The sequence below is a fragment of the Anas acuta genome, chromosome 24 (assembly GCF_963932015.1).
Source record: "Anas acuta chromosome 24, bAnaAcu1.1, whole genome shotgun sequence".
In the NCBI taxonomy this organism is placed as follows: Eukaryota; Metazoa; Chordata; class Aves; order Anseriformes; family Anatidae; genus Anas; species Anas acuta.
This window is the reverse complement of record NC_089002.1, coordinates 2,653,276-2,665,095: the sequence shown is the minus strand read 5'-3', so window position 1 is coordinate 2,665,095 and position 11,820 is coordinate 2,653,276. Positions and strand designations below refer to the sequence as shown.

Sequence of the window (11,820 nt, the reverse complement as noted above, 5' to 3'; positions counted from 1 at the left end):
TAAAATCCAAGCCCCCCTCCCATCCTCTGCCAGCCGCTGCCTCCAAGGACTGAAAGAGAGTTTTTTTTTAAACAAAACAAAACAACTTTTATTTTTTAATTTCCAATAACATCCAAACCTACCTCAGCGCCCCACAAGTATCAGTTCACCTCCTTCTGCCCCGTGGCGCTGAGTCTGCTGCTGAAATTTGCTCGAGAGCGGAGAGAAGCGTGGTAAAGAGATGGGAAAACTCCTGTCACACCCAGGTGCCTGCTCCGTGCGCGCCCCTGGGAACACTGATTTCCAGCATCAGGGTGGGGCTCTCCCTCTAACACCCGGCCCAGGACAGCCTGGGCTCGCAGACGGGGCTTTATTGCTTCTGTGCATTTGCTGCCCCCTTGCCCCTTTCATGAAGGGCTGGCGGAAAAGGGGAGCTGTGGGGCCATTTCGGGAGGGAGGGGAAAGGAAACGCCACCCCAAAAACATTTGGCTCTCTCAGAGACTGATGAAATTTCTGTGGCTCCGTATCTACTGCAGGAGACTGGCAGGTGTTGAAAACCTCAGCCATGAAGTGAGCAATAGAAGACAACCTGCCGTCTCCAGACAGAGAGAAGCAGTGTCCGAGGCGAGGAGCATCAAAATCACTGCTCAGAGCCCAGAGAAAACAGCAGAGCCTCCAGCAGAAGGCAGCAGCCGGGATCTTGGACACCGCTTTGTGTTGAGAGGAGCCCTTCCAGCAGCATCACCCTGGCAGCCCAACGCTGCAGCATCGGCTCTCAGCACCTGCCTGGTGCGCACCAGCCACGTTCAGCTGGCCTCAGACACCTTCCTGCACCTGGGTACCACATGGCTTCCGTGTGCCTGCTGGCCCCGTTCCTGCAGATCTCGATGCCCCCGTGGTGAAACAGGCTCGGGCCGCCTGCTTTCCCCGCCCAGGAGGCTCTTCGGGGTCTCAGCACCCGTTGTCAGACACGGCTGCATCGAGCGTTAGGGGTTCGTGCTGGATTGCTGCTGCTGCCATGCTGATGGCGTCCTCCAGGCTCTGCTGCTCTTCCAGCTAGTGAAGGAAAGAGAAAGAGAACACTGCGCTCCCCAAAAGTGGGCTCAGGAGGCTTGGGCTTGCCCCCCGAGGACAGGAGCGTGGGTGACAGGGGTATGAAGCAGAGGGACAAAGCAGAGGCACGGTTGTGATGGGGTTTGCTGCTTACGAGGGAACATCCTGCGCTCTAAGGAGCGTGCCCCTGCTCTCCCCTGCACTCCGGGCAGCTGAGAATTAAGGAGCGAGCAACTTGGGCAGGCGAGGGTGCAGCAAAGCAAGAGGTGGCAGCCGAAGCCAGCGGTGGGGACATGCACAGAGGAACAAAGGGGCCGGGGCAGCAGCAGCACCGCTCAGCCTCGCTCCTGGCACGGCGCGGTACCTGCACGGCGATGTGCGTGCCGTTGGCGGTCGCCAGCAAAGCCACCTGCTGATGGCAGAGGGATGCCACTGCTGACTCTTCGGACACAACGGCCCCAGAAGTGACAATGGTGACCTAGGGGAAGGTTAAAACAAAACCCAGTCGTGTCTTAAAATGAGATGTGACCCCCTCCTCGCAGGCTGTAGCTCTGCAGGGATGAGGGCAGGCCCCGCGTTGCCCGTACCGGCTGCGTTTTGGTGCCGTCGGCGTTGACCACGGTCACGGTGTGTGTGTCATCAGCCACCAGCTCCTCCTCAGGCACCGCGAGGGCCCCGCTTTGCGTCACCATGCTGATTGCACTGCCCAGGGCCTGCAGGTCTTCCTGTGACAAACTGACCTGGGCAGCGTAAAAACGTGCTCTCAGCCGGGCTGGCTTCTCAGGAAGCCTTACACAACTCCTGAATTTAGCAACAGCAAGGTCTCGTAAGGATGAAATACCCTCCCCTCCCTCGTGTGGAAGATCTAGGGCACAGAGAACCCCAAGGACTTTGCCCAGGGTGACAGAATCGGTGGAAACCTCACAGACCTCCAGTCTCCAGCTCTACCCATTCAATCACGCCTCCCCTTCCTATCTCTCTCTCTGGGCTCCTCAGTAACAGCTCATGCAGGCAGCACCTCACGCTAAGAGGAAACAAACCTTACTCATGGCAGCTGCTTCCTCTGCCCCATGCCACAGAAGGAGATTTTCCCAGTCAGCACACAGGCAGCTGGTGAAGGGAAGTACGTGCAAGAAACGCACTGCCATTCACAGGCTGAAATAAAAAGCAATCTCCAAATCCAACCCGTGTCAGCAAAGATTGGGAGCTGCCTCTCGACAGCTGGGCAGGAGGCGAGGGTTGGCAGGAGCTACACACAAGTCCAAATAAATGTCTGCAAGACCCCATCCAGCCAAAAGTTGAGGCAGGGACCAGAGGCCTGTGATTTACCCTCCACATCATGGCTGCAGGGGTGGGATAAGGCTGTAAGGAGGGAGCCCTCATGACAGACAGAGCCCACAAAGCCCCAGGGCCTGCTTTACACTGAAAAAAAGCCTTGAGGAGAAGGCCACACTGAGATCCAGCCCCCACGGGACATCTGTTTAGTGGCACTGGGAAGCACCCCAAGGCACACAGGGCTGGGAGAGGCAGAACCTCACTCGGATGACCGCTCTCCCCCAAGTGCTGCAGGCTGTTAGCGTCCTTACCTGCTCTGTCCCATCCGGAGAGATGAGTGAGACCTGTGCAGGCATAACATCGTCATCTTCCTCTTCATCCTCGTCTTCCTCCATCTCTGACAGGAAAGCAATGTGCTGGCTCTTCGTGGGGGAGCCTTCCTCAGAAGCAGCTGAGCCAGAGAAATAAAAGAGCAAAATGGGAGCGAGAAGTGTTGATTAAAACACGACGGCACCCACCTGACCCCAGCACCTGCCTGCTCCCTGAGGAGCAGATCACAGTGACAACAGCCCAGTGCTGGCTGGGAAAAAAGGACCTTTCTCTCTCCTTGTACTATGGAGAGGAAGAAATTCCATTCCCAGCCCACGACATACAGCTAGGCCCAGGGGCAGCCTTTTCCTTTTGGCCATGACACAAATCTGGGCACGATGAGCGAGGCCGAAGGTCACAACACAGATTCAGGTCTCAGGTCCCCAGGTCCTTGCTCTCATCTCTCTCCCCTCTGCCACAGGGCCAGCCCCAGCACACCACAGGCTATGGGGGAACAACTGCTCACCCTCCAGCTGCTGCTCTTCGTACAGGCCCTGCTCGCTCTCCTCCATGGCCTCCAGCTCGCCGTGGCTGCTGCGCTTGTGCGTGGCCAGCGTGGAGGTCTGGCGGTAGGTCTTCCCACAGCTCTTGCAGGCGTAGGGCTTGCAGCGTGTGTGCACCACGTGGTGCTTGTAGAGGCTGGAGTACTCCGTGAAGCGCTTTCCGCAGCCCGGCACGGTGCAGACGTATGGCTTCTCCCCTAGGGCAGAGGTCACAGAGCAGAGTTTAACCCACTCACCCTCATCGCGCTCCATGAAGAGATTCCCCATCGAGGGGGAACAGCTGGAGGCAGACCACTGGAACAGGTGGAATAATAATCAGCCCAATAAAACAATTCCCACTTAATTTAATTCCCTAAACCTTACCCTAAAATGCCTGTCCTGGAAACGACCAGCTCAGTACCCCAGATTTCCCTGCTGCCACACTCGGTGGCTGCAGGCAGCTGAGTGGGGAGGAGCAGGTGCCTGTTCCCTCCCCTCCCCTGCTTACCTGTGTGGATTCTCATGTGGTTCTTGTAATTGGTGGCGCTGGTGAAGCCTCTCCCGCAGTTGGGCTCTGGACACATGTAGGGACGCTCGCCCGTGTGCGTTCGGATGTGAACCTTGAGGATGTTGGAGGTGGTAAACGAGCGGCCACAGCCCGCAAACGGGCACTTGAAGGGTCGCTCACCTGCATTGACAGAGCAAGGTGGATCAGAGCAGCTGCTGGGGATGCCCTGGACACCTGCACCCCTCTGCTCCTCCTCAATATTACACTAAGGAGACCTCCGATCAGTCCCAGCTGGAGGCTCACTGCCTTCAGCAACACTGGCATCTTTAACACCTTTTGCTCTGCTGATAGTGAGTCAACAGCCCCTGGTGTGACTCCTACTGCCCGTCTACTTCTGGCTGAAGAAAACCTCAGTTCTGCCTCGCTTCACCCAAGATATAAAAGGCATGACCCAAAGGCTGAGGCAGTACTGCATCCTGGAGACCCTTTTGATAAGGAGCTCGGTTCTCCTCTTGTACTGCTCACCTGTGTGTGTCCGGATGTGTTTCTGCAGATCCCCAGAAGTTTTGAAGGCTTTGCTGCACATGTCTTCTGGACACTTGTATGGTTTCTCACCAGTGTGTGTTCTCACATGGCTCTTCAGCCCATACCCTGCCCAGTGACGAAACTGCACAGTTATTTTTATGAGAAGGAAACAACACTGCAAGCTCTGCACCACCTCTCAGTTCACGCACACATCTGTCCTGTGTCTGCGACGCTGAAGGGAAAGAAATATCCAAAGCGTCTCACAACATCCCTCACAACTCAGTTTCTTCTTTTAACTCCTTTAATAATCAATCAACTTCATAATCAACCAAGTCCTGAGCAGCCTCCCACACTGAAATTCCTTCTCAGAAGGCTTTAAAAGCTAGCTGTGCTTCTTGCGCTCTGCTGGAAAGAATGGCTGATGTTCTCAAGAATGGTTTCAACAGGACCGAAGACAATTTTGATACAAGAGAAATTGTTACCTGTAGCAAACGCTTTCCCACAGCTTGGGAAGTCGCACACATATGGCCGGTCACCCGTATGAGCACGTTCATGTACCTGGAAGAAAAAGAATTGTCCACAAAGTGAGGTCTAAGACAAAGGGGGAAGGAAAATTGAAGAAATGTAGCTGTTGGACAGAATCTGAAGTTCTCTGCTGGGTTTCATGGTGGGCAATTAACACATCTGTCTCTCATGGGTCAAAACCTCTTCCCACTGACGTGTTCCCACTTGACTTTTCTGAACTTACAGACGCTTCTTCCTGTTCCTTCAAGGTTGAAAGCACCTCCCTAAAGACCTCAGAGAAAAACTCACTGCAGAGTGATGCGACCAAAGGATACCCTGACATCCCCTGGAGCATTTGACCTTCTCCCAGGAGCGTTTCCCTGCTCCTTTGTAAAGGCACATTCTGATCTGGCATTAGAATCTGGGGGTGTATTGGGTCTGGCTGGAATGTTAACTTTCCCAGCAGCAGCCCATACAGTGCCGTACTCTGTACTTGTAGCTGGAACAGCAGTGTTATCACACCAGTGTTGTGTCTGCTGCTGAGCAGCAGTGGCACAGTATTAGGCCTTTCTCTAACCCTCCTAGGGGGTGGGCAAAAGGTGAGGAGAGAAACATCACTAGGGCAGCTGGCCTAAACCAATCAAAGGGATATTCCATACCATGTGATGTCACACTCAGCAATAAAAGGTGGAAACAGGAAGAAGAGGGGAGGGGTGGGCTCTCGTTTGGAAGACGTCGGTCCTCCTCTCGAACACCGGCTGCGTGCGTTGAGGCCTTGCTTCAAGGACGTGGTCAATCATCGCTCATTTGTGGGAAGTAGAGAGTAATTTCTTTCCTCTGCACTTCCATATAGCCTTCATTTATTTTGTTTGTTTGTTTTCCTCCCTTCTTTTTATTTTCCTTTTTTTCCCCTCCCTTTCCCCTTTCCCTTTTTATTTTCCCCTTAGTTAAATTGTTAGTTCATGGTAGTCTTTATTTAACTATTATAATTATTTCCCTTTAATTAAATTATCCTTATCTCAACCCGTGAGTTGTTCTTCGCTTTACTTCTCCCCCTCCTCATCTAAAGGAGGGGGAGTGAGAGAGCGGTTGTGGGGTTTAGCTGCCCAGTACGGTAAAACCACCACAGGGGGTCTGTTTGGTTTGCACACTGTTTGACTGCACATGAGCTGCTTTACCTTCAGATGGTGAGCTGTGGTATATTGGCGGCCGCAGCCTTTGTACCCGCAACGGAAAGCTTTAGTGCCAACCTGCTGCCCCTTCTCACTGCCGTGCACTTCTTCCTCCTGCAATTCCTGCCAAGAGATGTATGGAAATTAGGAAATTAATTCAACCAGCCACTAGAGCAGGCTTTGCAAAGCCCACACAGATCATTTCCTTCCTTGCCATACATGTGCACTCCTTCAGTTAGCCCCACAAAGCGCGTTCCTGCACACACAGCTTGTCCACACACGGTGTGACACAGGTGACAGGGCAGGAAGCAGAATTTCCCATCCCTACCTCCCAACTCACTGGGTGTTCTCAGACACATAACTCACCTCTCCATGCTTCACCTGGCTCATTTGTAAAACCAGTAGCTACCAGATTTGCTAACGTTGCAGAGAAGCCCCCAAAAGATTATTTTTACTAGCTCAGTGCTCTGCATATCAAGAGGAGCATAGCCTACTTCTAGAAACGCATCTCTGAAAAATTCAGACCTGAGAAGGGACATCGCTGGACTCCTCGCTCTTCACATGAGAAGCATTAATTACTCCCTCTCCTTCCTTGTCAGACACCTGGAAACAAAGAGGAGAGGCACTACTCACACCTTGGTACAGCGCAGAGCCCATGAGCAACCAGTGCACAAAAGCATTCCCAGCAGCAGCAGCACCCTGCTCTTCTCCAGGGAGCTGGGGGAGGCTGGTCCTGCCACAGCAGGAAGGCTGCAATATTTTTAGCTGCCCAGCTGAGCACTGTATCAGCACGCTCCTTGACACGTAAAAGATTTTGTCTCAATCTGCTGCCTGAACCACGTATGGAAGAGAATATCATACCCAGGTGGTGTTAGGAGAAACCTAGGCACACAGGAAGAAAAAAAACTACAAGGGGAGGACACACAAAGCAAGAAAAAAAGTCCAAGCTGTATCACAGCACCTCCCTGCTTTCCCAAACCTGTGCCTGCAGTAGCTTACGGGTAGAAGGCCCAGCACTCTGCAGGTACCAACTAGGTGGTGAAATAGGAACCTGACACGCTCCAGGTCCTTGTCAGCCACCCACCAGGGCTGGCGCTCTCACAAAAGCCCTGCCTAGCTTCTCTTCCCAGAGTCGGCACTGCTGTAAAACTGACACATGGAAGCGCAAATGAAAGGAGGTAACAAACTCCAGGCCAAATGCGGAGTAGTACACCAGTCCCTCAGCACTGCTGGCAGACCATGAAAGAAGGCTTGCATCCTCACCTTGCTGGCATACTGCTTTAATGCGTTAATGGTCTCGACATCAAAGGCATCGTCTTCCTCCTCTCCAGCTAACTCCTCCAGCCCAGCTTCTGCCTGCACTTCCAGGACGGTGCTGCCAGGGGGCACGATGACAGGACGATGTATGTAGGCGGTGGAACCATCCTCGAGCTGGACAGCCTCAAAAGTGCTGGAGTCGTAATTTTCTGCAAGGGGAAGCAACAAAATCAAACGTAAAAGAGCTGCTGAGAGGGAGCCACCCGTCATCTCCCCAGGCTACCTACAGCCTTGGAGCCCCGTGACAATTCAGCACTTTCTGCTCCAGCTGCCACGAAAGGGGAATATTTTACCTTTAGGTGCGTTCTGTATGTAGACCATGCTGCCATCTTCCAACACTATTGGCTGCCCGTCTTCGAAAGATACAGGCTCTGAAAAAAAAGGGGAAAAAAATCCACACACTTTATTGGGAGACTCAGATGAGATGGAGGGGTAGTGCACCAGCTCCTGAGCACTGCAGTAACCACAACTGTAGTTTTAAGACACTGCCTGAGCCCTTCAGTCCTAATGTTTGACTTTTTTTCAGGCTTCACGCATAATTTCACGGCACTTCTTCAGCTCTTCGGGGTAATGCAACATTTCACCAATTATAAACTGTCAGGCTACGTCCTGGACGTGATGTACAGCTCTAGCACAGATGTGTAGAAGATAACACACAGAGCCCACGGCAGGGGAAGCAGAGATGACAATGAAAAGCCCTTGCACTGTGTGTGGGTGTTTGGAGACAGGAAGGAGGATAAAGGGAGGAGAAGGGCAGAGCCAGGCACGCAAAATGGATTTCAAGCAACCTTTGGAGAACAGAAATGGGAGGTGGCAAAGAACTTGGCAGGGTGAAGGGAGGACTGCCCAGAGCAACTGATTTCTTTCTACCTGCCCTTTCATACCTGGCTGAGGAGGATTGCTTTGTGCCACTTTCCTTCCTGCCACGGGAAATGAATTCCCATCACTTCTGGGACTATCATCACCTCCTTTCATAGCTGATGGCCCAGTGAACAAGGTGACAAAGCTTCCAATAATCCACACCCTTCCCCCTCAAACAACTATTTCAGAATGTTATCTTATAGGTCAGAGGAAATTCCAGTTCAGCTGCTCCTAAATGGAACAAGTTTTGTTCGGGCTCCATAGTTAGCACAAGCACAGCGCACAGCTCGCTGGCCTTGCCTGCAGACTTCTGATCCAGACGGACAAAATGTGAGAGCCCACACGTGGCACAACACTTAACAAGCATTTGCTTACCACAGCAGCAAAATTAGCTTCTTGACAGATCGCTAAGAACTATGCAGGAAATCACATGTTCTATGTTCTTGCTCACTCAGCCTCAAAACCATGGAAATTTAAAACAAGCAAATGAACAACAAAAAAAAACAACACTAACCCTAGAAGGACTCAAAACTAGAGCCACAACTGCTGGGACACGGATGATTTCCATCACATCAATGTCCTTCTGAGGAGAAGGAAGGTGAATTTACAGTCCTCACCTTTCTGAACCGTCACCTGATGGATATAAGCTGTGGTCCCATCTTCAAGTTCAATGACTTGGCCTTCGATCAGCTTTGCATCTGGAACAGTTAAAAACAACACCATTAGCGCTGCCCGCAGAGCCCACAGCCCTTCTGGTCTCACGAGCTGTCCCCTTGGCTGCGCCTTCTCAAGGAAGGCAGTCACACACAAGACAGTGTACCAGCGCTTATAAACAGTTATTTATCGTGCTTTCCCCTCAGCCACAGAGGAACTTGACTTCCCAGACCTCCCTTTCCTAGACAGGAGAATAGAAGACAAAGAACCTCAGTCATCACTTGTTTACAAGCTGCCCTTCACAGCTCCTTAAGCCAAGAAGCAGAAAGAATGATGTGTGCTAAGCACTTTGGATTTAAAGTAGAAAGCACTTCGACTTGTGCTGGAGAAAGCTCAATTGTCAGCTTGTAATGGCATCAGCAGTGACCTGAACATTTATTTTCTTTTCTTTTACTTTACTTTTTCTTTACTTAGGTTGAGGATCAACTCTTGGAGAAAAATTAGAGGTCCCTAAAGGGGTCTAAAGCACTTGATGAGTTGGGAAGACTGGACTCTTAAAAAATAGTGCAAATCTGAGTAACCCTGCAATAACGTTTTAGTTACAGTTATTCCGTGCAGAGCAGACACTGCTCCATCCCACCTGAACTCAAGGAATCCCAGTTGCTTTCATCTGGTGCAAAGCGTCTAGGGGACAGGTCACAAAACCTAGTGGTTTTCAAGAAAGTTCAACTCCATGTATTTAACAAACTTGCAGAGTTCACACAGAAAAGTACTCAAGCCAGCAATCACCAGGAGCTGGATTCCTTGCAACCTGATTCCTGTTCCATGAGCTGGGAAATGACACGTCCCTTTTCTCAGGAACAGCAGATGGTGAAAAGAGCACCTTACAAACCCCAAAATAAGGGCAGGTGTTGGGTTTGGCACTGCTGCCACGACAGTTAACCAACACTGAGATCAGATCTGCATCCCTTTGAGTGAGACGGGCACTGATGTGAACCAAACGCTGCGCACCTCAGTGGAGGCAAGCCTTCTGCTCAGCTTCAGGGGAAGTTTTGGATGAATAAGGTCCTGCATGCCACACAGGTAACAAACACAGTTGTAAGTACAAAGCAACAACACAAATTACACGACAGCCCGTGTGACATCAAGACACTTTTGAGAACTCCGACTTCCATTTCAAGGGGTTGTTCAAAAGGCTTTTGTTCTTTCCAGCCCAAAGAAGCCGTTACCTTTGACAGCCTGCTGAATGTAGGCTGTCGTCCCATCACTAAGGGTCACTGCTTGCAAGCCCAAGCTCTCCATCCTGCCCCGGGGACCTGTCCTCAGACATGAATTTCGCTTTACTCAGCGTGCTCTCAGGAGGCGCTGGGACTCAGAGCACGAGGTCAGTGGAACAGTGAGTCCTCTTCTTCGTTACAAGCCTGAAATAAAAAGAACAATTCAAGTTTTATTTTTTTCCCTGAAGTATACGTGTTGGTTTTGGCATATTCATCCTGGAGAAGAGAGGGCTCTGGGGAGACCTTATAACAACTTCCCACTACCTAGAGGGGGCCACAGGAAAGCAAGAGAGGGACTCTTTGTCAGGGGGTGGAGTGACAGAACAAGGGGAAATGGCTTTGAAATAAAAGAGGGGAGATTTAGGTTAGATATAAGGAGGAAATTCTTTACTCTGAGGGTGGTGAGGCCCTGGCACAGGCTGCCCAGAGGAGCTGTGGGTGCCCCATCGCTGGCGGTGTTTAAGGTCAGGCTGGACGGGGCTCAGCACAGCCTGGTCTAGTGAAAGGTGTCTTGCCCATGGTAGGGGGTGGAACCAGACATCTGTAAGGCCCCTTCCATCCCAAACCATCCTGTGATTCTACCATTCTAGGTTCCTATGACTCTAGGACATGAAGAAAAGCTTGAGTGGCAAACTTTTGGAGTCTGTAAAGCCTTATATTGGCCAAAAGATGCATTTCTCCTATACCAACATCAGGATTGTCTAAAAGGCAGGGCAAGCAGCCTGCCTACAGACAAACACACGATAAAACTCATCAAGCCAGCGGACAGACAGACTCTTTGTAGAGTCAGCGTGAATACCACACCCAACCCTCCTCCAGAAGGCCTGCAGGACAGGTGCCCAGACCCCTTAAACCCCGACCCCACAGCCTGGAGGTGAGCTGTGCTGTGCTGTGCTGTGCTGGCAGGGGCGGGCTGACAGCGCCTGGAGGTGTCCTGGGCCGCTCTTCCCTTCCCAGTTCCCGGCTTAATAAATTGTAAACTTTGATTTATCACATGTGGGACCCAAATTTTGGGCCTCGGGCAGGCGATGCCAACCCCCCCCCCCCCCGAGCACTTCTCTGGATGCCCACCTGCAGTGGGACTCCTCAGGGGTCACCTCAGAGATAACCCAGGCTTTTAGCACTTTGCCCTGATATTTTTATCATTTTACTTCCCAGAACCGCCAGTATTTTATCACTTTGCCCTGATATTTTACTTTTTTGCCTTCCCAGGACCACCAATAACCCATCATTTCGCCCTAATACTTCATTTCTCCTTCTGAGAACCACCAATATTTTATCATTTTACCCTAATATTTCATCACTTCTCCCTAATATTTGATTTCTCCTTCCCAAAACCACCAATATCCTGTCATTTCACCCTAATATTTCACTTCTCCTTCCCAAAACCGCCAATATTCCATCATTTCGCCCTAATACTTCATCATTTCACCTCACTATTTCCCCACAGCAGCCTCCCCCCGTGCTGTGCCCCCCCCGGAGCCCGAACACCCCCTGGGGCTGAGGGGACCCCCCCAGGGCTCGCCTTTTGGGGTCCCCCCCTCAGGTCCTGGGACCCCCCTAGGCCCCTCCCCCCGCCCCCCGGCACCGACCTGAGGCAACTCGCCGGGCCCGAGTCCGCCGCCGGCCCGCCATGCACCGCGGCCCGGCCCCTGCGCGGCCCGCCCCGCAACCAGCATAGAGGCAGAAGGCGCCGCTATGCCCCGGCCACCCGCGGGCGGTTATTCAGGTTCCGGGGCCCCGCGCCGCACAGCCCTTCACTTGCCTCCCGGAAGTGGGCTGCAACGGACTGCTCGAGGAGAGTGAGGCGCGCATGCGCAGTACCCTACGGTGAAGCCAAAAG

General features: G+C 52.2%; 1 protein-coding gene across 3 annotated transcripts; it reads right to left on the bottom strand.

The window, feature by feature from the left end:
• Positions 1-60: 60 nt before the first annotated feature.
• ZNF76 (zinc finger protein 76) lies at positions 61-11,726 on the bottom strand. Of its 3 annotated transcripts, none has more exons than XM_068659789.1 (15): positions 11,570-11,726; positions 9,930-10,121; positions 8,664-8,744; positions 7,479-7,556; positions 7,132-7,334; positions 6,394-6,471; positions 5,875-5,991; positions 4,675-4,750; positions 4,193-4,318; positions 3,668-3,847; positions 3,144-3,377; positions 2,620-2,759; positions 1,621-1,773; positions 1,398-1,511; positions 61-1,036 (listed from the first exon to the last, which is right to left on the bottom strand). In XM_068659789.1, the coding sequence occupies exons 2-15, from the start codon at positions 10,000-10,002 to the stop codon at positions 932-934; spliced, it is 1,758 nt and encodes a 585-aa protein (XP_068515890.1). In that variant the 5' UTR covers positions 10,003-10,121; positions 11,570-11,726; the 3' UTR covers positions 61-931. The 3 variants fall into 3 exon arrangements, with proteins under 3 accessions (XP_068515890.1, XP_068515892.1, XP_068515893.1); XM_068659791.1 differs by lacking the exon at positions 11,570-11,726 and adding an exon at positions 11,049-11,418; XM_068659792.1 differs by lacking the exon at positions 1,621-1,773.
• Between the last annotated feature and the right edge of the window lie 94 nt (positions 11,727-11,820).